This window comes from Sebastes fasciatus, chromosome 1 (assembly GCF_043250625.1).
Source record: "Sebastes fasciatus isolate fSebFas1 chromosome 1, fSebFas1.pri, whole genome shotgun sequence".
In the NCBI taxonomy this organism is placed as follows: Eukaryota; Metazoa; Chordata; class Actinopteri; order Perciformes; family Sebastidae; genus Sebastes; species Sebastes fasciatus.
In genome coordinates, this window is record NC_133795.1 from 17,569,673 (window position 1) to 17,590,231 (window position 20,559).

The 20,559-nt window shown below is 40.4% G+C and overlaps 2 protein-coding genes across 2 annotated transcripts; one reads left to right on the top strand and one right to left on the bottom strand.

Moving 5' to 3' along the window:
* Positions 1-971: 971 nt before the first annotated feature.
* usp4 (ubiquitin specific peptidase 4 (proto-oncogene)) lies at positions 972-16,238 on the top strand. The gene is made up of 22 exons (XM_074634369.1): positions 972-1,201; positions 3,220-3,347; positions 3,484-3,614; positions 3,693-3,819; positions 3,974-4,119; positions 4,927-4,988; positions 5,133-5,279; positions 7,263-7,380; positions 7,748-7,921; positions 8,021-8,179; positions 8,591-8,815; positions 9,003-9,086; positions 9,185-9,279; positions 9,380-9,562; positions 9,688-9,923; positions 10,610-10,831; positions 10,931-11,001; positions 11,086-11,201; positions 11,291-11,440; positions 12,773-12,876; positions 13,261-13,349; positions 14,095-16,238. Exons 1-22 carry the CDS (start codon positions 1,035-1,037, stop codon positions 14,215-14,217), a joined length of 3,057 nt encoding a protein of 1,018 aa, XP_074490470.1. The 5' UTR covers positions 972-1,034; the 3' UTR covers positions 14,218-16,238.
* Positions 16,239-17,582: 1,344 nt separating this feature from the next.
* gpx1b (glutathione peroxidase 1b) lies at positions 17,583-20,232 on the bottom strand. Its single transcript, XM_074634371.1, has 2 exons — positions 19,957-20,232; positions 17,583-18,254 (listed from the first exon to the last, which is right to left on the bottom strand). Exons 1-2 carry the CDS (start codon positions 20,170-20,172, stop codon positions 17,904-17,906), a joined length of 567 nt encoding a protein of 188 aa, XP_074490472.1. The 5' UTR covers positions 20,173-20,232; the 3' UTR covers positions 17,583-17,903.
* Between the last annotated feature and the right edge of the window lie 327 nt (positions 20,233-20,559).

Below are 20,559 nucleotides of genomic sequence, written 5' to 3' on the forward strand. Positions count from 1 at the left end.
TTTGTTGTTTATTGGCAGTTGGCAAACCATCTTAGAGGTGCATTACTGCCACCATCTGGACTGGAGTGTGGAACAGGAGATTGTTTTGAGAAACAAAATAAAAAATAAAAAATAAATACAAAAAAATAATACAAAAAATAAATAAATAAATAATAATAATAATAATAATGATGAAAACTCTAGATTCGTTTAACCCTCCTATTGTCTTTCCTTCGACCATGCAACTTTGACCAGCTCTGGTTTGACTGTTTATAAAGCATACAGTATAAATTATCACCCAATTCTGTGTTACACCTTTTTGGCAAACTTTATTCCAACTCATTACCACAAGTTTTAGAGTTAACCTCATTTCGGTGTAATTCTACCAATTTTTTTATTTAAAAAAAGCAGAAATTCTGAATTATTCTGACTATAGTTATCGGAGGAACATTATGTTGATGGATTATCACAGACGGGTATATGTAAAAGTTAAGTTAGAATATTGTTTTGAAACCATTTAAAAAAAATGTTTTAATGGCAGCACATAATGACAACTGTGGTCCTCAAAAATGACCCGAGAAGACCACAGATGTTATAAATTAGAATAAAACACCCATAATTCAATAAAAGTAGTAGTCATTAATTGTTTTTGCAAAGACCATAGTATAGGGAACCATCCATGTTATTTTGGGGCAATTAGATGAAAGAAATTATGATATAGTGAATTATGAAAATGGGTCAAATTTGACCCGAGGACAACAGGAAGGTTAACTAAATCTCTTAAAAACTGAATAATTTCCCAGTATATATGTTATCTGCTGTATTCCCCAATAAACCTGATAATGAAAAGTCCTGATGTTTTGCCTTCCTTAGATACTGTAAAAGCTGATTCCTCTGGATACTGTAATCCCTGCAGTGTTTCATTACATGAGCAGCAGCAGCAGCAGCAGCTCTGAGTCTGAAGCTCTGAAGCTCTGAAGCTCGCTCCAAGTAGAGCGCCTCTTCTCTTCACCATCATCCTGCGCGTTCCCGATATACCGGCACACACTCGCTGCATGATGGCCGAGGGAGGCGGACCCGAGCCGGGCGGAGCGGCGGCGGCAGCGGCGGCAGACTCCGACTCGGAGCCGGCAGCCGCACAAATGCCAACCCCTTCAACGGAGAATCAGAAACAGACCATCGGGTCACTTTTAAAAACAACTCTGCGGAAGGGCGACGAGTGGTAAGAACGGGGTTGTTGCCTGGGTGATTTCAGTTAGCTTCTAGCTAAGCTAAGCTAAGCTAAGCTAACGGAAGCTAACTGAGAAACAGGAAATGCTAGCATGCTAAAGCTAGCATGCTAACGGCATTCAATGGCTGTGAGGCTGATATCGAAAGCTGCTGTGCTATCACAAGTTAGCACGTTAGCTGATAGCCAGCCTTGACTTTTACAATGTATGTGGCAGCCTTGTAGTAGTAACAGCTATTAATATTGGTGGTGAACAACCAAACTAGCATAGTAGAGCTAAGTGGCTCGTTTGTGTGACAAGTTAACTGACTGGTGTTGTTGGTGGTGTTGGTGGCTGGTATTGAACAGGCCCTGCTGGATTCAGATGGTGCTGTTCTTCTCTTGCCAGTCAGACCGGCTCGTTGCTTAGTTAAAGTAGTGATCAGGATCAGGAAATGGGCCTGTTGTTGACAGGGAATATATTGTGCAATATTGTTAACCTGCTTGTTGTGACATGTCACAGTTGGAAGTTGTCTCATAGGTTTCTCTTTAGTGGCCAGCTTCCTGTGTTTAGCTCACATTGTTTCAGATCATATATAAAACAATCAAGGCCTGGGCATAATGCAGCTAGGTGTGTATATATATATATGTATGTATATATAAAGAGGCTTCACTGCAGCAATTCAATTTAATAACTGGTTAAATGTCAGATAAATAATCATTTCTATTGCCTTCTACAGAAATGGGCACTAAGGGAAGGACTTGTCACATTTATTATGACTTGTCAGCTACTGAGCTATCATATAGTTGTTGAAATCAGTCAGTTATTGCCTAAATAGTGTTTCATGATACTGTAATTAAAAAGTTGTCTGATAGGTTTCTTAAGTGGCCAGCTTCCTGTGTTAGCTAACATTGTTTCAGCTTATATAAAAACAATCCAGGCCTGGGCGTAATGCAGCTAGGTGTATTTAAAGAGGCTGCACTGCAGCAATTACATTTTATAACTGGTTAAATGTCAGATAAGCAAGACTTTCTATTGCCCTCTACAGAAATGGGCACTAAGGGAAGGACTTGTCACATTTATTATGACTTGTCAGCTACTGAACTATCATATAGTTGTAGAAATCAGTCAGTTATTGCCTAATTAGTGTTTTATGATACTGTAATTAAAAAGTTGTCTGAAGTAGGAAGTTGTCTCAGGCTTCTTAAGTGGCCAGCTTCCTGTGTTAGCTAACATTGTTTCAGCTCTTATAGAACAATCAGGGCCTGGGCCATAATGCAGCTAGGTGTATATTAAAGAGGTTTCACTGCAGCAATTCAATTTTATAACATAGTCAGATAAGCAAGACATTTCTATTGCCTTCTACAGAAATGGACACTAAGAGAAGGACTTGTCACATTTATTATGACTTGTCAGCTACTAGCTACTGAGCTATCATGTTCATGTAGTTGTTGAAATCAGTCAGTTAGTTGATTTTTAATTACAGTATCATGAAACACTACTATCCCATGGTATTCAAGCTGATATGATTTTCCACAAAGGACGTTAATACTGTTGCATAGTTTGGGGACATTAACCACAGGTTAAAGGTTAAAGATCATGAAGATCCTCACTATGACTGAGACACTTCCCCATTTGAAGCTGCTGAATTAATTCTGACCGTGGTCGAACAAAACAGAGTCCAATGACCCCAACGTCTTACTAAGTGAATGCTTGCTAACAAGCCTATTAACTAAAGGAGATTCTCTTAGGAGGAGATTAAGTCAAACTAGCTTGCTGTTACTATATCTGCAAGGCAGTTTGGTGTTACATAATGTTCCATGTTGGCATAAATACAATGTCTCTCCAAACTCCATGTATTGTTTCATCTCTTGACTCTTTTCTGTCCTTGCTCGATATCATAAACACATCAGGTGACCAAAAATGCTTTATGAAGTATAGTATATGTCTTAAAGGCTCAGAAGAAACAATCAAGTGTCTCTCAAAGTGTGATATGTTTTGTCATTAACTGTCACCAATTCATTTGTTTTAGGTATCTAATAGACAGCCGGTGGTTCAAACAATGGAAGAAGTATGTCGGATTTGACAGCTGGGACATGTACAATGTTGGAGAACGTAGCCTCTATCCAGGACCAATTGATAACTCCGGGCTGTTCTCAGGTAAAACTTTCATCTTTAAACAAGCATCTGTTGGGCTTTGATTTGCTTGCTCTGGAGAACAGCACAAATTTCACGTAGAGATTAAAAGAGCTGTTTTTCAGCCTGTAGTCAGCATCTTGTTTTTGTCTCCTTAAAGACCAGGAGACTCAGGCCCTGAAAGAGCACCTTATAGATGAGCTGGACTATGTCCTTGTACCCACTGAGGCATGGAATAAGCTTGTCAGCTGGTACAGCTGCCTTGAGGGCCAGAGACCCATCGTCAGGAAGGTAATGCTGTTGAATTATTTTATTTTTTTTACCATTCACTTGTGGATTGGGCTCCTAAATGTCTTCTTTCTTCTCCAGGTTGTTGAACATGGCATGTTTGTCAAGCACTGTAAGGTGGAGGTCTATTTGCTGGAGCTGAACTTGTGTGAGAATGACAACATGGACAATGTTGTCACGCGTCATTTCAGTAAAGCTGATACTATAGGTGAGGGTCTACAAGAGTGTTGTATGGATTCGACTTAGATTGCTGCCTTCACACCGGAAATATTATACATTGTCAGTTAATAAATGTTTTTTGTGGAAAAAAAAAAAAAAGCAGGAAAGATAATAAGCAAGCCTTGCAAATCCCCTCTTTGCAGATACTATAGAGAAGGAGATGAGGATGCTGTTCAATATCCAATCGGAGAAGGAGACACGGCTCTGGAACAAATACATGAGCAACACCTACGAGCAGCTGAACAAGCCAGACAGCACTGTACAGGATGCTGGTCTCTTCCAGGGGCAGGTAACGTAGAGCTATGTTATTCAAATAACCTTCAGATCACTGATAGATTCTGTTCCTCATTTCTTTTGAAGAACACCACGGCCCAGTAACACACTAGTACTCACTGTGCATACATAATTCATTTACAGGCATTGTACAGAATAACAGGAACTCTCTATTGCAATACAATACATTAGCCTTGCAGTAAGATGGTTATTGTTAAGGGAATAATGTGTAAGTCTTGTTGTGTCAGAGAGGTCAGATTACGGCTCAGCTGTATGGGATTTTTTGGTGCTGTAGTTTGTGATAGTGTGGAACGGTAATGTAAGGTATTACTAGTATTTTGTATTCCCTTTACATAAATGGAGGCTGGACTGGGTGGAGGAAAGAGAATGACATCTCACCACATAACACGATCCAATCCAACAACACCACAAACTACGGCCTCAAATGTTGAGCTAATACCTCTGTCACCTTCCCCTCAAAAAATATCTTTGAAAATGAAGTTTTACAATTCAATACCATTTTATTATAGTACATTAAACTGCACAAGTGTTCATGCTATTGCTCCTATACTCATTTACTTTATAGTCACGAGTTGAGACAAAGTTTCAATTTATCACAGCAGCTATCGTCCCAAAACTGTAAACTAAAGGTCAAAAACAGTCTAATAAGTGCAGTTGATAGACCTACCTACAGCTGCTAAAGCCTGGCAGAACTTGGCACACGTTTAACTGTTAGTATTAAATTCGAGCCCGAGACATGATAGCTCTTACATGAAGGTCAGTTGTGCCGGCCTGGCTCTCATTCAGCTGGTTTTCCCCACAGGTGCTTGTGATAGAGCGGAAGAATGAGGATGGCACGTGGCCCAGACAAGCTTCCCATCCCAAGTAAGCAAATATATTGTTTTTTTGTCATTCAGTAAAAGCCTAAAAGGAGATAAATTGTATCCTACTATAGAGTTTTAGAGTATTGAAAGTAGGTGGGTCATTTTTTATGCTCCTCTAAAACATGGTTTTGCTCTTGCTCTCCAGATCTAGTACAACCCCATCCAGGAATTTCACTACCTCCCCAAAACTCTCCTCCAACTCAACCGCTAGTATCTCCTCAACAGTAACCAATGGAGACAGCAGCTGTAGCCCTGGCTACACACTAAACAACAGCACCTCCTCCGGCAACAGGCAAGAGCTCTTTTCTCCCCTTCACTGTTTCCCCCCGTGCACAGAGTACTGTCTCAGGAGAGTTACCTCTCCTGGGCATTTACTGTGTGCTTTATGTGGCACTTCTCAGTTATGATCACATGGGTTTGGAACAAACTCATAACAACAGGTAGTTAGCCTAACTTAGTGTACTTTTGTACAAGTTACTTCCTCAGCTGCTGTGGTTTTCAGTTGTTACATCTCCAAAAACTCAATTGTATGTTATGATGGAACTTTCACATCCAATATTTCACACGCCGGTGTATTGTAGAGGAGATTAAAAGGAGATTCTAGCACACCACTCCTGCATTTAAGACCTTTTTTGAATCAGTACAGTCTCACGGTTCATTCCCTACAGACCTTCATCAGAGCATGAGGTTTTTGTTGAAAGAACAAAAGAAAGAACCGATAATTAATTTTCTGCTACACACTGCTGAATTAATAGAGTGCATTTCCTCAGCCCATAATATCAGTATCTTATAGTACTTCTGCTTGTCATTGTTTTAGTGTTCGTCAGTTTTGTAAATTTGTTTTTTTATCGGGTGTTTTGTTTGCTGTGTGTCACCCAGAAAAGCAGTGCATGTCATCAACACCCATTTGAAAGCGGACTGGTATCAAATACATATATACATTACTGTGCTGTATCAACATAGTTTTAATCATATTGGATGGTGAGGAACATGTAATGAAAGAGCGCACTGTAACTGTACTGTGACAGCATTGGTCCATTATAGTGCTTTCTTTGCTTGCTGGAAAAAAAGCATTATGGCCTTAAGGTGCTTGCATTTGCTCTTTCTGAAGTTCACTGCTACCCTAGAGCTTAGTAGGATTACTGAAGAGTTGATTAACTGTTTTGGGAAATTGCATGGAAAAATGCAGTTTAATTAGATAAGGAGATACACAGTGTTACCAGTTTATTTGATACATGTAGCTGCATCCAATGCCTTTTTAAAGTTCATTCAACTCCACTCCATTTTGGAGAGTGTAGACTGATTGCATTACATTGAAGGTGCGTTTATAATATTTTGTCCACCCCTATTTATGTCAACAAAAACACAATATAATGTAGTTTGCAAAGGTAGGATTTATTGCAGGGCTGCTGTATTGGAAACAGGCATCTCGGTGTAGATTATATTGCTCCAGCTCACTCTAGAAAGAAACATCATCGCCAAATTAGTACGAAGAAGACAGCATACAGAGAAAGAAAAAAAGATTTGGGCTCACATTTAAGCTCAGCGTAAGGATTGTCACACTACCGGTGTATTCAGGGACAGGGCATTAAGTTCAAAAGGGAAAAAATAAGATGGAACTGCAGTAATGACATCTGCATTCAGTGCTGACTAGGTGAAATGGCTGCACTTTATTCGAAAGGCTTTCATGTTCTTTTGATAGTCCTAACCACCTCAGGAGGCAGTTTGACACTTAAAGTAGCAGGAATATTTACAATCTGTTTTAACTGCTGTCTAAGTGGAAAAGTACCATAATTAGTTTCCTGCTGAATACATGTGTGTGTGTGTGTGTGTGTGTGTGTGCGTGTGTGTGTGTGTGTGTATGGGCGCGCTAGAGACACAAATTTATATCAAACGCAATATAAAAGATGAACAATTTGACTGAATTTGCATATGTCATAGAGACCTCATTTAATTAGACATCAGACAAATCAGTTATTTAACATGTTATGGGAACGCCCCTGGGCTCCTGTGATCATCATTTTGTTTGGGCATACATTTGTTCAGGATTTGCATGACTGTTATGGTGATAGCCTCAGCAATATTACATTTGTTGACAATTCATAGAGGTACGCATGATAAGTGGTGAAAATGTTCTCTTGAAGTGGTATTTTGTCAATCTGACATTTTATCCACGTACCGTATTTGAATGTCATGTTTAAACATGCGTGGTTTCATCACAGCACAGCAGTATCTTTTTAGAAGAGCCACAGTAACGGATCTGCTCTTCCAACAGATTGGGGGGCTACAATTCATACAGCTCCTCCTACAACTACAGAGAGTCCCAGTCGCAGCCTGGCCTGTGTGGCCTCAGTAATTTGGGCAACACATGCTTCATGAACTCTGCCCTCCAGGTAAAAAAAACAACAACCAACGCCTAGTTCACACTACACGACTTTCAAAGTCGTCAGTTCTCTGTACTGTATCACACTACACAACTTGCTTTCTTGTAATCGGGAGTCTTGAAGTCGTTGTGGTTTTTGAAACCACTACACTACAAGATCTTTCACTGGGAGGAATCCCCGATGAGGTCTGCAAACTACGTTTTGTCACAAAAACACGCGCGAGAAATACACTGTAAATGATATATTGCTGACATATTACTGATGATGTCAGGGCTGAAGTCATGTAGTGTGAACTAGCTATAATGCTAAAAGTCAGTTGCCACATTTTGGGGTTTTATGTTCACATAATCCACTTTTTTAATTCCTCTTTTTCCAGTGCCTGAGCAATGCATCTCCACTCACAGAGTACTTCCTCAATGACCAGTATGAGGCAGAGATTAATCGCGAGAATCCACTGGGAATGAGGGGCGAGATTGCCGAGGCCTATGCAGATCTAGTAAAACAGATGTGGCTGAGCCGCAGCAGCTACGTGGCCCCACGTACCTTCAAAGTGAGTTGCGTCAAACAGCTTCATCTGAACTGAATGCGTACAGATTGAAAATTATCCATTCACAAAAAAATTGATCAAATCTACATTTTTTGTTTCCAGACCCAGGTGGGACGTTTTGCCCCCCAGTTTTCAGGCTACCAGCAGCAGGACTCGCAGGAGCTGTTGGCCTTCCTGCTCGACGGGCTCCACGAAGATCTGAACCGCGTCAAGAAGAAGCCTTATCTGGCCCTGAGGGATGCAGAGGGCCGTCAAGACGAGGTATAGTGCATACGCAGAAATGTACTGATACTGCTTTTCCAAAACTGAGGGAATTTTGTTTTTCAAGAGCATTTTATTTCTCAAAGGGGAAACTAAAAAACTGCATTTAAAGACTCTGAAGTCTGATGCTGGAATATGATGCTGCTTAAATATTTATATTCGCAGCACTCCAGGCTTTGTTGTGTTTTCATTTATGAATAAATTCCAAAGAGAGTGACTGAGCTGCAAGACATGCCATAGGTTTTAGTTTTGAAGCTTCACATTGTGTGCTCTCATCTACACTGTTTTATAAGAACAGAAAAGCAAAATACTTCAATGAATTACTTCACAATATCAAGTTGCACTCGTTCTATCTGAGGTTTTAAAATGTCATCTAATAGAATTTTTTTCTCTATTGGTTGTGTATTACAGATTGTTGCAAAGGAAGCCTTGACGAACCACCGCTTGCGCAATGACTCTATTATAGTTGATATTTTCCACGGCCTCTTCAAATCCACTTTGGTGTGCCCAGAGTGCTCCAAGGTGTCTGTGACCTTTGACCCATTCTGCTATCTCACTCTGCCTCTGCCCATGAAGAAGGACCGCACCATGGAGGTTTTCCTGGTGCGATCAGACCCTCAGTCAAGACCCACACAGGTGAGGCTCTAGGGATCCAGCTCTAGACTCGGAACAACTACAAATAAACTAACGCTAATTAATACCAACTAACTTACAGTAGCATTCCAGTTTTTATAAACAGAGTTGTTTTTGTACTTGCTGTTGATGTTTCTGAAATCATTTAACTAAGTAGTTTACTGACTGTCTTTCTTTCTTTGTCTGACAGTATCGAGTGGTGGTCCCCAAACTGGGTGCAGTGACAGACCTGTGCAGCGCCTTGTCCAAACTCTGTGGATTCCCTCCAGAAAATGTGAGAACTTATATAATACTTCCAGCTTTACAACTTCTTTGTCTTGGGTTGAAATGGAAATAGTATGTGCTGACTTTACAACTCACTTTTCTGTCTAGATGGTGGTGGCTGACGTTTACAATCATAGGTTCCATAAAATCTATAGACGGGATGACGGCCTCAACCAAATCATGGAAAAAGATGACATCTTTGTGTAAGTCTTGTTGTTGACTAAAAGATGAGACGTCTTAAGTGACTCATTGTGGTTGCTGTTTAATAATAGGTGTGTGTTTGTGTTGTGTCGCTCTTTGCAGGTACGAGGTACAGGAAGAGGACAGCGAGAGGATGAACCTGCCTGTATATTTCAGGGAGCGCCATTCCAAGCATGCCGGAAGTTCCACAAGCACCATGCTGTTTGGCCAGCCTTTACTCATCACCGTGCCCAGACACAACCTCATAGCAGACGTTCTTTATGACAAGATCCTAGAGAGGATCGGGTAAGGGCCCACTGTGTGGATAGCAAGGAAGGAAACTGCATGACGGTGCAGTGACTGCTTATAAAAAACAAGTGAGTTGTGAGTGTATTTGCTGGTTAAGTAATCTCCTGTGTTTCCTGTTGCAGGCGCTACGTAAAACAATCCCAGAGCCCTAATGGTGAAAGCAGGGCCTCAGCCTCGGCGACCTTTGCCAGCTGCAGCCAGGCTCCTGAATGTTCCACATCGTCTGGTCTCAACGCCAGCCTGGGGGGCTGTGGCAGCCCCCTGTCAGACGGGGCCTCGTGCAGTGCCAGCTCCAGTAATGGCAGCAACGGCAGCAACCACTCAGGGACCTGCAATGAAACCAATGGGCTATATGATGGTAAGCAGCTAATATCTGTCAACAAATTTAAATTAATTTAACCTTTTCCACTTGACACTTTTTTTTCAAAGACCCATTTTTGTCTTTTTTGGGGTTACAGGGGGCCTTTAGGGGGAGATAGCAGGTCAGCAGTATATGTCACATAGAAGTGGTGTACATCACCTGAAAGCTGGGAACCTGAACATTGATTTTATGGGGACTAATCACACATGAATACAATTGGGCTCAGCTTTCAAGTCATACACAATTTATGTAATTCCAAGACTATTTAGTGACCCCAGTATGCAGAAATATTCAAATTCACCATTTTAGAATAGGTGAAAATAACACATTTATACTGCATTAAAAACGGCATTGTTTTTGCCCCAAACTGCATGTGATTATCATAAAGAGGGCATGTCTGTAAAGGGGAGACTCGTGGGTACCCATAGAACCCATTTTCATTCACATATCTTGAGGTCAGAGGTCAAGGGACCCCTTTGAACATGGCCATGACAGTTTTCCCTCACCAAAATTTAGCCTAACTTTGGAGCGTTATTTAGCCTCGCTAGAATGACATCATTGGTACCAATGGATTCCTTAGGTCGTCTAGTTTGAGCCCTCAAGGAGTGGAAGAGGTTAAAGGAAGCATTTATCAGACACGCAAAAAACTGCAAAGTGATGTGATTTCATTGTTGTCTGTTCAGGTGAGGAGGAGGCCATGGACCACCAGGTGAGTCCAGAGCCAGAGAACGGCCAGTCCGAAGAGGAGGAAGAGGAGACGTCCGACTTGGAAAATGGGCCTAAAGGAGACGCAGCCAATAAGCGCTCTTTGCCAGCCAAGCTCTTCACTTTCAGCATAGTCAACTCTTACGGAACAGCTAACATCAGCCCGCTGCCCTGCGATGGAAATGTCCTCAAGCTTAATCGTAAGTGCTCATGTTTCGAACCAACATTTGCATTGTTAGTTTTGTTTTTCAAAGCCTCTTTCTGTTGACACAGCCTCTTCCACCTCCTCTTCTCTGCAGCACATTCCACGGTGGCGATCGACTGGGACACCGAGTCAAAGAAACGGTGTTACGATGAACAGGAAGCAGAGGTCAGTAGGTTAAAATTCATCATAAACATTCTGCGACAAGATACACAAACAGACTATTTATATGTGTGTGAATACTGTGTGTAGGCTTATGAGAAGCACGAGAGCATGCTTCAGGCCCAGAAGAAGAAAGCCACGGTGGCTCTGAGAGAATGCATCGAGCTCTTCACAACCATGGAGACTCTCGGAGAACACGATCCATGGTAAGGTTTCGCAGCTACAGCTGAGTTCAGTGTCAAATCACCACCGTTGCCTCTATCTTTGTTATATAACTACGATCTATTTTATGCAGGTATTGTCCAACGTGTAAGAAACACCAACAGGCCACAAAAAAGTTTGACTTGTGGTCACTGCCTGGCGTTCTGGTAGTTCATCTGAAGCGGTTCTCCTACAACCGGTGTTGGAGGGACAAGCTGGACACAGTGGTGGACTTTCCCATCAGGTATGCAGCCAGTATTGCTCATTAACATTATAGTGATTATGTTTAACTGCCTTTATACACTGGGAGTGTTTTTTTGCGTGATTTATTCGTACGTCAATATATTTTTTTTTTCGAACTGTTTTTGTCATGAGTACTTTCACTTTCTGTGAGGAATTTGCATGTTCTCTCAGTGTTCGCATGGGTTTCCTCCCACTGTAAACATGTATTTTCAAATTCAGGAAACTAAAATAGCTTAAAGTGGTTTAGGCTGCACAACAGTTTACCTCAAACAGACTGCCAGATGCTGCTCTGGGTCAATAGGAACACGATTTTGGCCTCTGCCTGCGCAAATCTATTCAAAGCTTTTATTGAAAAAGTGTTGTTGCAAATTCGCATCGCTGCTGGTATGAAAAGTTTTGAAGCAAAATATTTGCATGGGTGCATTTTGCATCTTCGTGCTGTTTATTCGTCATGCCCCCGGTGTGTAAAGGCCTTAAGAACAAAGCATTAGTCTAATGATGAGAAAAGGAACTGTTGTGTCTTTTTAGTTGTTCCAGATGTCCTGAGAAAGAGGTCACCTTGAAGTGTGTCGGGTCTTTTAAAGGTTTAGATTGATTCACATCTAACATTAGCTATGTAATTCTTTAGAAAAGCAGTTTTATAGATTTAGTTTGATTTGATTAGTGTTTGTCATTTGAAGATTGTTCTAGAGGAACTGAGAAAGTGCGGTATCAGTGGCACTTCTACACCAGGGGGAGCTGTCGTCTGAAACTCACAGAACAAAGTGAATGAGGAAGTACGGCATTTATTGCACTTTCAAGAAATAGACTCTTGTCTCAGGGAACTGGAATCATACCTCCACAGAACAATTACACCTGTGTGTCTTTGCTGTCCTTATCTATTTTTAGTTGTGTAACTAACACAGCTTTCAAAACAGGCTTTTCAGCTCTGCATGAGTCATTAACTTCTTTTCAGTTGGTGCGGTACATATTTTCCTGGGCGTTTTTAGAATGGAGAAGTTGTGTCACACTACCTGTCTCACTCTTGGCACTGTGTGTGTGTGTGTGTGTGTGTGTGCGCAAACCATATCGACCTCTGTTGAGGAACTAGATTCACTAGAAACCAGGAGGAGGCAAAGTCTACTGAAATCCAGCTTGAAGAAAATGCTGACTCATGCTCACTAATGTTGGCTTAAACATACAGAAGGCCTGCATGCTGTTTGTTTTTTTACATTAAATATGACTTTAAGAGAATCTACTTTGTATTTCTTGGATGTTAAGTGTAATAATTGAGTTTCAGTGTTGTGGCAATGCCATTTTATTTTCCTGCGACTGATGATATTTTCTTTGTCAGGGATCTGAACATGTCCGAGTTTGTGTGCGACCCGAAGGCCGGCCCCTACGTTTATGACCTCGTGGCTGTGTCAAACCACTACGGAGGAATGGGAGGGGGTCACTGTAAGTCACAGTTCATATTTTCTTCTTTTCTCTGTCATTCTAATGTCTTGAATAACACTTCTGGAGTGGAAATCACAGCCCAACGTCACTCCACATCAACATACCATAAAGAGCTGTCAATCGCTTATTTTACACATTAAACTCTTTTATTTTCAGCTGGTTGTAAATCCACTCTCTAGTTCTTGTGCCAACACAGTTTGTTTGTTAGTCTTCAGCCATGCACACAATATGTGTCAACAGATGGCCTGCTGTCAAGTCTTTTTTATGTGTATTTGCTTTGTTCATTCATAGTGAACTGGTGTGAGTGAGAGTTTTTATCTCTTCCTGGATAAACGAATGAAGAGAAAAAGCTGTTTATTTAACACTTCTTTTTTCCTCCAACAGACACAGCTTATGGCAAGAATAAAGTAGATGGAAAGTGGTATTACTTTGATGACAGCAGCGTCTCCTCTGCCGCAGAGGACCAGATTGTGGTGAGTTTAAACTCTTTAATGTTCATAGATCTTGGTTTTCTGACTGTACTTGAATTAGTGCTGGGACGATACACCTATCTCTTATGTATTGCGATTCGATATTATGATTTATTGCGATTTTTGATAACTTTTCCAACACTAGATCTTGGGGAAAATAAAAATAATAATAAAAAAAATAGAATTAATGCAGTAAGAATGTTTGATTTTAAACATGTTTGTAGTCAGAGATGTCTTGAAGTCAAATATATCAGTCATTGTCAGGCATTATTTATTAAAAAAAATTCCAGTAACCCAAAAATCAAAGAATAAAGACATTTCCCTCACCAATTAGTGGTATTTTCTTTTTAATTTATAAGGGACATGTAATGTTTTATACTTCTGGTGAATATAATCCAATCAATCTTATTTCCATTTATGTATTTTGTATATACAGTTCCCTTTGTTAACACCTTATTTTGAAAACCGCTATAATAAAAAGAAATTATAAAAGCAGTAACTTCCTTCTACCTCCGCATAGATTCAAATTAAGCAAATATATATCGATTTTTTTTTCTTCCCACCCTTAACTTGAATACCCCCAGAGATGCAGTGTTTGTTGAACCTTGTGTTTCCTTTTCATTGACTGATGTTTGATGAAGATAAGCCCTCGGCCTTCTTGGCTTACTGTCCTCGGTGTCCAGTGTCCCTGTTTTCGTAGTGTCCCTGTTTTCGTAGTGTAATCCTATCCTTGTCGCCCCCCTTGCAGACTAAAGCAGCCTATGTGCTGTTCTATCAGCGCAGGGACGAGGAAGCCCCCTCCAAACCTCAGCCTTCGGCCTCGCTGGGAGGAGCCCCAGAAGCAGCCGAGGACCACATGGACACAAACTGAGGAGCCCTGACAACCAAAGGGACACGCACTGAAAACACACAACGGCAAATAGAGACACTCGGACGCACACACAACGCTACTTTAGTGACAGAGGACTCCACAGACTTAACATTATTAACCCTACCTTCCCCCGCATTTTTATTTGATTTCTGTCTCGTATGTTGTCAACCAGAGCCAACGGCCTTGTCAGAAGAGTGACCCGAGAGACTTCCTCCCACCGCAGCGGACGGCCTACTGATTTCTGATCCTAGTTTACTAGTCTGGAACTAAAAGAGGAGATATAGATCCTCTCACTGGATGAACAGAATGTTAGAAGATAAACAAAATGTTTCTGTTGCCCACAACGACAGTCAGAAATATATAAAGAAAAAAAAAGCCAAATGCACATGTTTTTTCAACCAAAGCGTTCCGAGGTTTTTATGACGAAATGTACCAACTGTTAAGACATGAGCAGGATACTGGCATCGTGCCTAGATTCATCTCTGATAATCTTGCTGTGCTGAAGGTAAATGCAAACTTTAACAGTGTGACGTGCACACAGAACAATACATGCCATGCTTGATGAAAGAATCACGTGACCTTATTCCACCTGTGTTAGAGTGGATCACTGATGGGGGGGGTGGGGGAGGGATGTTGCTGCTGCAGACTAGTTGTGGCGGTTTTTGCTACCGGCCTGCCGGATCTGTGTTACAATCTAAACCACAGAGGGGGACGTCTTGTTTCAAGCTTTTTAAAGATCTGCGTCTTGACGTGAGTTGTGGCAGAAGCAGTTTTTCGGCCTTGCTCTTCATTTGCCATCATTTTATTGCTCTTTGATGCACAGAACGGGCTCTGCTGTCTCTCGGACCCTATATGAGAGGAGTCTTACCCTGCTAACCATTTTTATTTTCCTTTTTTTTTTTTTTGTAATCACAATGCAAAAGCGGCCTTTTGATTCCTGCATCCTGACTAAAAAAGTGGGGCACTTTGAATTCTCCATGAGTTCATTATCTACCTGCTTCTGGTGCATTCTAGACATGACAGGATTGTATGATTTGGCCTTAGCGTTAAGGGCTACGGTCTGTCATACACTTCCAGATCATTTAATGTGTCTTATAAGCATATTTTGATTGCTGCCTGGTCGGACCCCTAGCTCACCTGCAAATGGCTTTGTCCTTATTAGTCTTGTACATAAATGCAGCTGTGTATTGAAATGGCTATGTTATTTGATATCTTCAAAGCACACTTGAGTGAAGCAAAATAAACTAGTATAAAAGTGGTGCTTTTATTCATGAAACTTGAACTTGCTCCTTGACATTAAGAACGATCTACACGTCAGCAGACGGGGGTCAGGACAGCTAACGGCGTTTCCCACTGAGTGCAGTTATTTGTTTTCCTTCCAGTGATCAGAACACACCACTCGGCTGTGAAGTAAAATAAGGCAAAGTTGTCTCTGTTGGTAGCATAAGAGAAGAATCCCTGTTTTATCTTAATGGATTCTTTACAGACACAATTATCCCAGGAAGCACAGTTATAACAGTATAACATACATTTCCTTATACTCAGTCTCAAGGGTCTTTGAGTGAAACCAGATGGCAGTTTGTTATTAATTCCCATAAGTCTCGTTCTGTGGCATTAATTCTGCACTTTGTTGCATTACAGCATGTTGATATGAAGGGCCTCCAAGTGCCCTTTTCGCCGGTTGGTCCTGCCCATTATGTCGTTCAGAAATGACTACCTAAATAAAAAAATCATTCAAGCCTGTGCCTAGCAAAGCTTTACATCATATTTGTAATCCTAGATACTTAGTTGGAAAAAAAAATCCAGCTGCCAAATGCAGCTGCGAATCTTGTTTTAACCCCTAAATCACGACAGTAATTAAAACTCAAAAAAAATAACCGAAGACATGTAAATAATCACACTATTGAAAATAGGTGTATAAATTCTTGTCCTCATATTTATCTTATTGATGATATCTACAGTATTTGTTTTTAACTGAGAAATATTTGAATTCAAAGTACAATAAAGACTGGAAGCCTCAACAAGGTGGTTTGTTTGGAGTAATTACACACAAAAAAATTATTTGTACTCTTAATAAGCCTACATCAAAGCTGTGACTAACAAAGCTGGCCTAATGCCAGTGGCAGTTGTGATATAACTATAAACTGTATTGCGACATCATCTATCTTGGCAGGTGATGCAACTTAATCACATGCTATTTATTCATGCTGACTGGTTGCAAAATGAACTCTGATCTGTACTCTGCTGTAACGCAGCACGGGTAGATTCGGGTAGGTCCATTTCAAAATTTCATCCTTTTCCAGAATTCTCTAGATTTTTTTTCAGACCATATTTGACATCTGCTGTGACGAGACGACAGGGCAACAACACTTGCATATTGCTTACAATTGCCGCCTCCCTCATGTTGGAGATGTGGAATGATTTCATAAAAAGTTTGCATCTAGCTGACTTCTCCCATCTGGTGGAATCATTAGCCAACCTGGCTTTATATTTGGGATTGTCAAGCCAGCCCTTGGAAAACTTGCTTTGACCCATGGTGGCCGTTCAGTCAACACTCCTACGCAGAAAGCTGGAAGACGATCCATTGTCAAACATCGCTGCCCAAAGAGGAAGTAAACTAACCGGTGCTGCCTAGACTCATACTGTTTTCCCTTAAAATATTGAATAAATCATATTATATTATTGATCCCTCCATATTTTTTAGGTTTTTATACATAAATGAGTTGAAAAAAGTAAATTTCATTTTCACAATGTACGTACGTCCAAATGTCATGAAAAACACTGCTTGCATTATCAATTTAGTTTTTGGAAATTCGCAATTTTATATTTTAGAAAATGTGAAATAGTCTGGAAAGTTTTTTTCCCCCATATTCTTTATTTCCATCCAGACCTGGAAATTACTAAAATCAAATTCCATACTGCGTAGGATTTGCTTTTTGCTTTTGAAGATTACACGTAAGGAATTCAATTTTCATATGCGATCTTTAAGTTTTTACAACACTAAACTATATTTGTCCTTTACCATGGAGTTTGAATTCAAAATATATTTTGGAGCTGATCCCAGCTGACATTGGGTGAAGGCCGGGTACACCCTGGACAGGTCGCCAGACTATCACAGGGCTGACACAAAGAGACAGACGACCATTCACGCTCACATTCACACCTACGAGCAACAATGAACCTAACCTGCATGTCTTTTGACTGTGGGAGGAAACCTGAGAACCCGGAGAAAACCCACGCTAACACGGGGAGAACATGCAAACTATACACAGAAGGGCCCCAAGCCAAATTCAAACCTGCGACCCTCTTGCTGTTAAATCTAAAATCCTGTTAAAATAATTTCACTGCGATGGAGTCAGGAAATGTTGGAAAAAATACATTTATTGGTCCCTTTAATACAGAAAACACAGCAGTGCTTTACGTGTACACGATGCAGCTGAAAACATTGAGCCTTTTTACGTTTCATCAGATACCCTCCTCGCAACTAGCTTGGTTTCAGAGGATGCCTTCATATAGTAAAAAAGAGCAGAACACAGCCATCGTATACATGAGAGCACAGCTGGTCTGGAGAAGTGTGTCCTACACACCATCCACAGAAGCTATGGAGAGAAAAACAACAAGCCCAGAGATGCTGAGGAGCTGGTGCCGGTGGGATGGGTGGACAACATGTTGGGAGGACGGGTTCTTTATTTTGCCTGGCTGAGGAGCTTCTTGATGTCGCCCTCGATGTCGCTGGTGAGGAACCTCCTGCTGTAGCGCTTGAACGGCACTCCATCAGACCCGATGAGGAACTTCTCGAAGTTCCAGGACACGTCGTTCCTGCAGACCGGGGCCCAGGTGATTAACTTGGGGTCAGTCATGAGGGCGGATGGGTCGTCGCTGGGGAATGGCAGCTTCTCCTTCAGGAACACAAACAGGGGATGGGTATCCTTCCCGTTCACCTCCACTTTCTCCAGCAGCTGAAACTTTGGCTCATAGCCGTTTCCAGGACGGATGTACTTCAGGGATATGAGGATTTCCTCATTCTTGCAGTTCTCCTGCAAACGGGTTGATCAGAAGATTGTGTGTGATTATATGACATTACAGTACAGGTAGAGGTCACTATGATAAAGTTGAAATGGCATTGAAGCATGTAACATGTCCCTTATAAATTTAAAATAAAATACTATTAATTTGTGAGAGAAATGTCTTTATTCTTTGATTTCTGGGTTGCTGGAAAATATTAAATAAATAATTCCTGATGATGACTGATATATTTGACATTACATACATTTTACTGTATCAAATTAGAGATATTCCCAAATAAAAGTCCCATATTTGTAGCTTGAAATAGCGACATTTCTGTATGCTTGCGGTGCTATAAAATCAGATTGCCCTATAATTCCTTACAATGACTGATATATTTGACTTCAAGACATCTCTGACTACATATATGCTGACAGTTTAACATTTTTTCTTCATCAGGTTAGAGAATTCCCAAAGTAAACGTCCCTAGAAGTGAATGATTCAACTTTTCCCCATGATCTAGTGTTATAAAAGTTTTTTAAAATTGCAATAAATCGTTATATTGAATCGCAATACTTAAAAATATCACAATACATATTGAATCGGCAGCAAAGTATTGTTCGTGATAGTATTGAATCGGTAGATAAGCGTATCATCCCAGCCCTGGCATTGTGTCCCATAGACATTTATTTATTACATAATCATAATTATGTTTTATGAGGGAAGTAATCTGCAGATACTGTCATCGAACAATAAAGGTGTGAAGTTAAAACAAGTGGGGTGGAACACTTGATTGTCTGTTCACCACTTAATGTTTTAAATTGTTGAGAACAATTTAACTAATGGCTAATAAACCATTTGATGCTTTACAGATCAGTAATCTGATCTATAAACTATTCTAACGCACAACTAACTAGCCCACAGTTTAACTCAAGGATCACACTGATAGTATGAATCATCTCTCAACAGACTTTTCTTTATCTTTTTATCTAGTGTATATCTTAAACAGAAGGAACCCCTCCCTGCTCCACCACGTTGTTTCACTTCCTGCTGATTTGTTATGTAACCATCTATTAATGTGTTACTATTATTGTTGCCATAAACACTGAGTTAATAAATTACACACATTGCTGCTTATTGTGGTTATTATAATGATGAAGCAGAACAAACTGCATGCATTAAGACAGTGACATACTTAAAAACTAGAAGGCCTATTGTTAGGTGTTATGTAATCCACTGACACTACCACTATTTCCTCTTTCCTAAATATACTGAAACTGATGCTCACAGTAACTAAATTGCTCACCAGAAGAAAAAAAAAAGGTATCCTTGCATTTTATGTTTACTTTTTGGACTTTTCACTAATCATTTACCTGGATTATTGTGACTGTAGCAGCTATTAAATATAAGACTAACAAGCCAGTGAACTTGGATATTTAAAGGAAGTCTAAAACAGGAACAAAACTCTTTCCATTTGACTTGAAGTACAAATTTAATATAACTTACAATAGTTGTGTGATGTTATATCTAAAAGCAAAGTATATTAGTATAGTATATTAGAGTATATTATTATTATATATTATTATATTATTATTATTATTATATATTAGAGGCAAAGTAAAATAAATAAACACAAAACATAAAAAAAATAGAAATCATCATCCCAGAGTGCATGCAGAGATCAGACCTGCTGGAGGGTATAAGGTATAAGGTGTAAGGTGTAAGGTTTCTCACCTGATGGCCGAACTGGTTGCAGGGCACTCCCAGGATCACGAGCCCCTTGCCGGCGTGCTGCAGGTGGAGCTCGTTCATCTGGGTGTAATCCCTGGTGGTCGTACCTCAGAGAGACGCCACATTCTCAATGAGGACGACTTTGCCCTTCAGAGAGGAGAAATTAAACGGTTCTCCCGTTAATAGGTTGGCCGACAGGTCGTAAAATTTGGATGCCATTCTTGCTACCTGGCTGCTCTTTCAGTGACAGTCACGCTGAACTCTCTGGCGTCTTGAGCTCAACCTTCATACACGGTCAAAGATCTTGTATTTAACTCTCAAGATAGTTCACTCCCTGCAGCCTTGTGGGACGTCCGCTCTCAGTGTTCCAATGTATGTATCACGTTAACCCTTTCATGCATGAAATTATAATAACCTCAGTCAGGATTTTTTGTTCATCTTTAGGCATGAAAAAAAAAAGTACTTTCATTTTTTTTTTAAACATACAAGGAGTTTTCCAGATTTCCACTTTGTTGGACAGCATGCGTTTAAGTTTTCAACTGAAGAACTATGTTTTTTTCAAAACAATTAATAAAATGATAAATTGTGTGAAAACTATAAAATCAT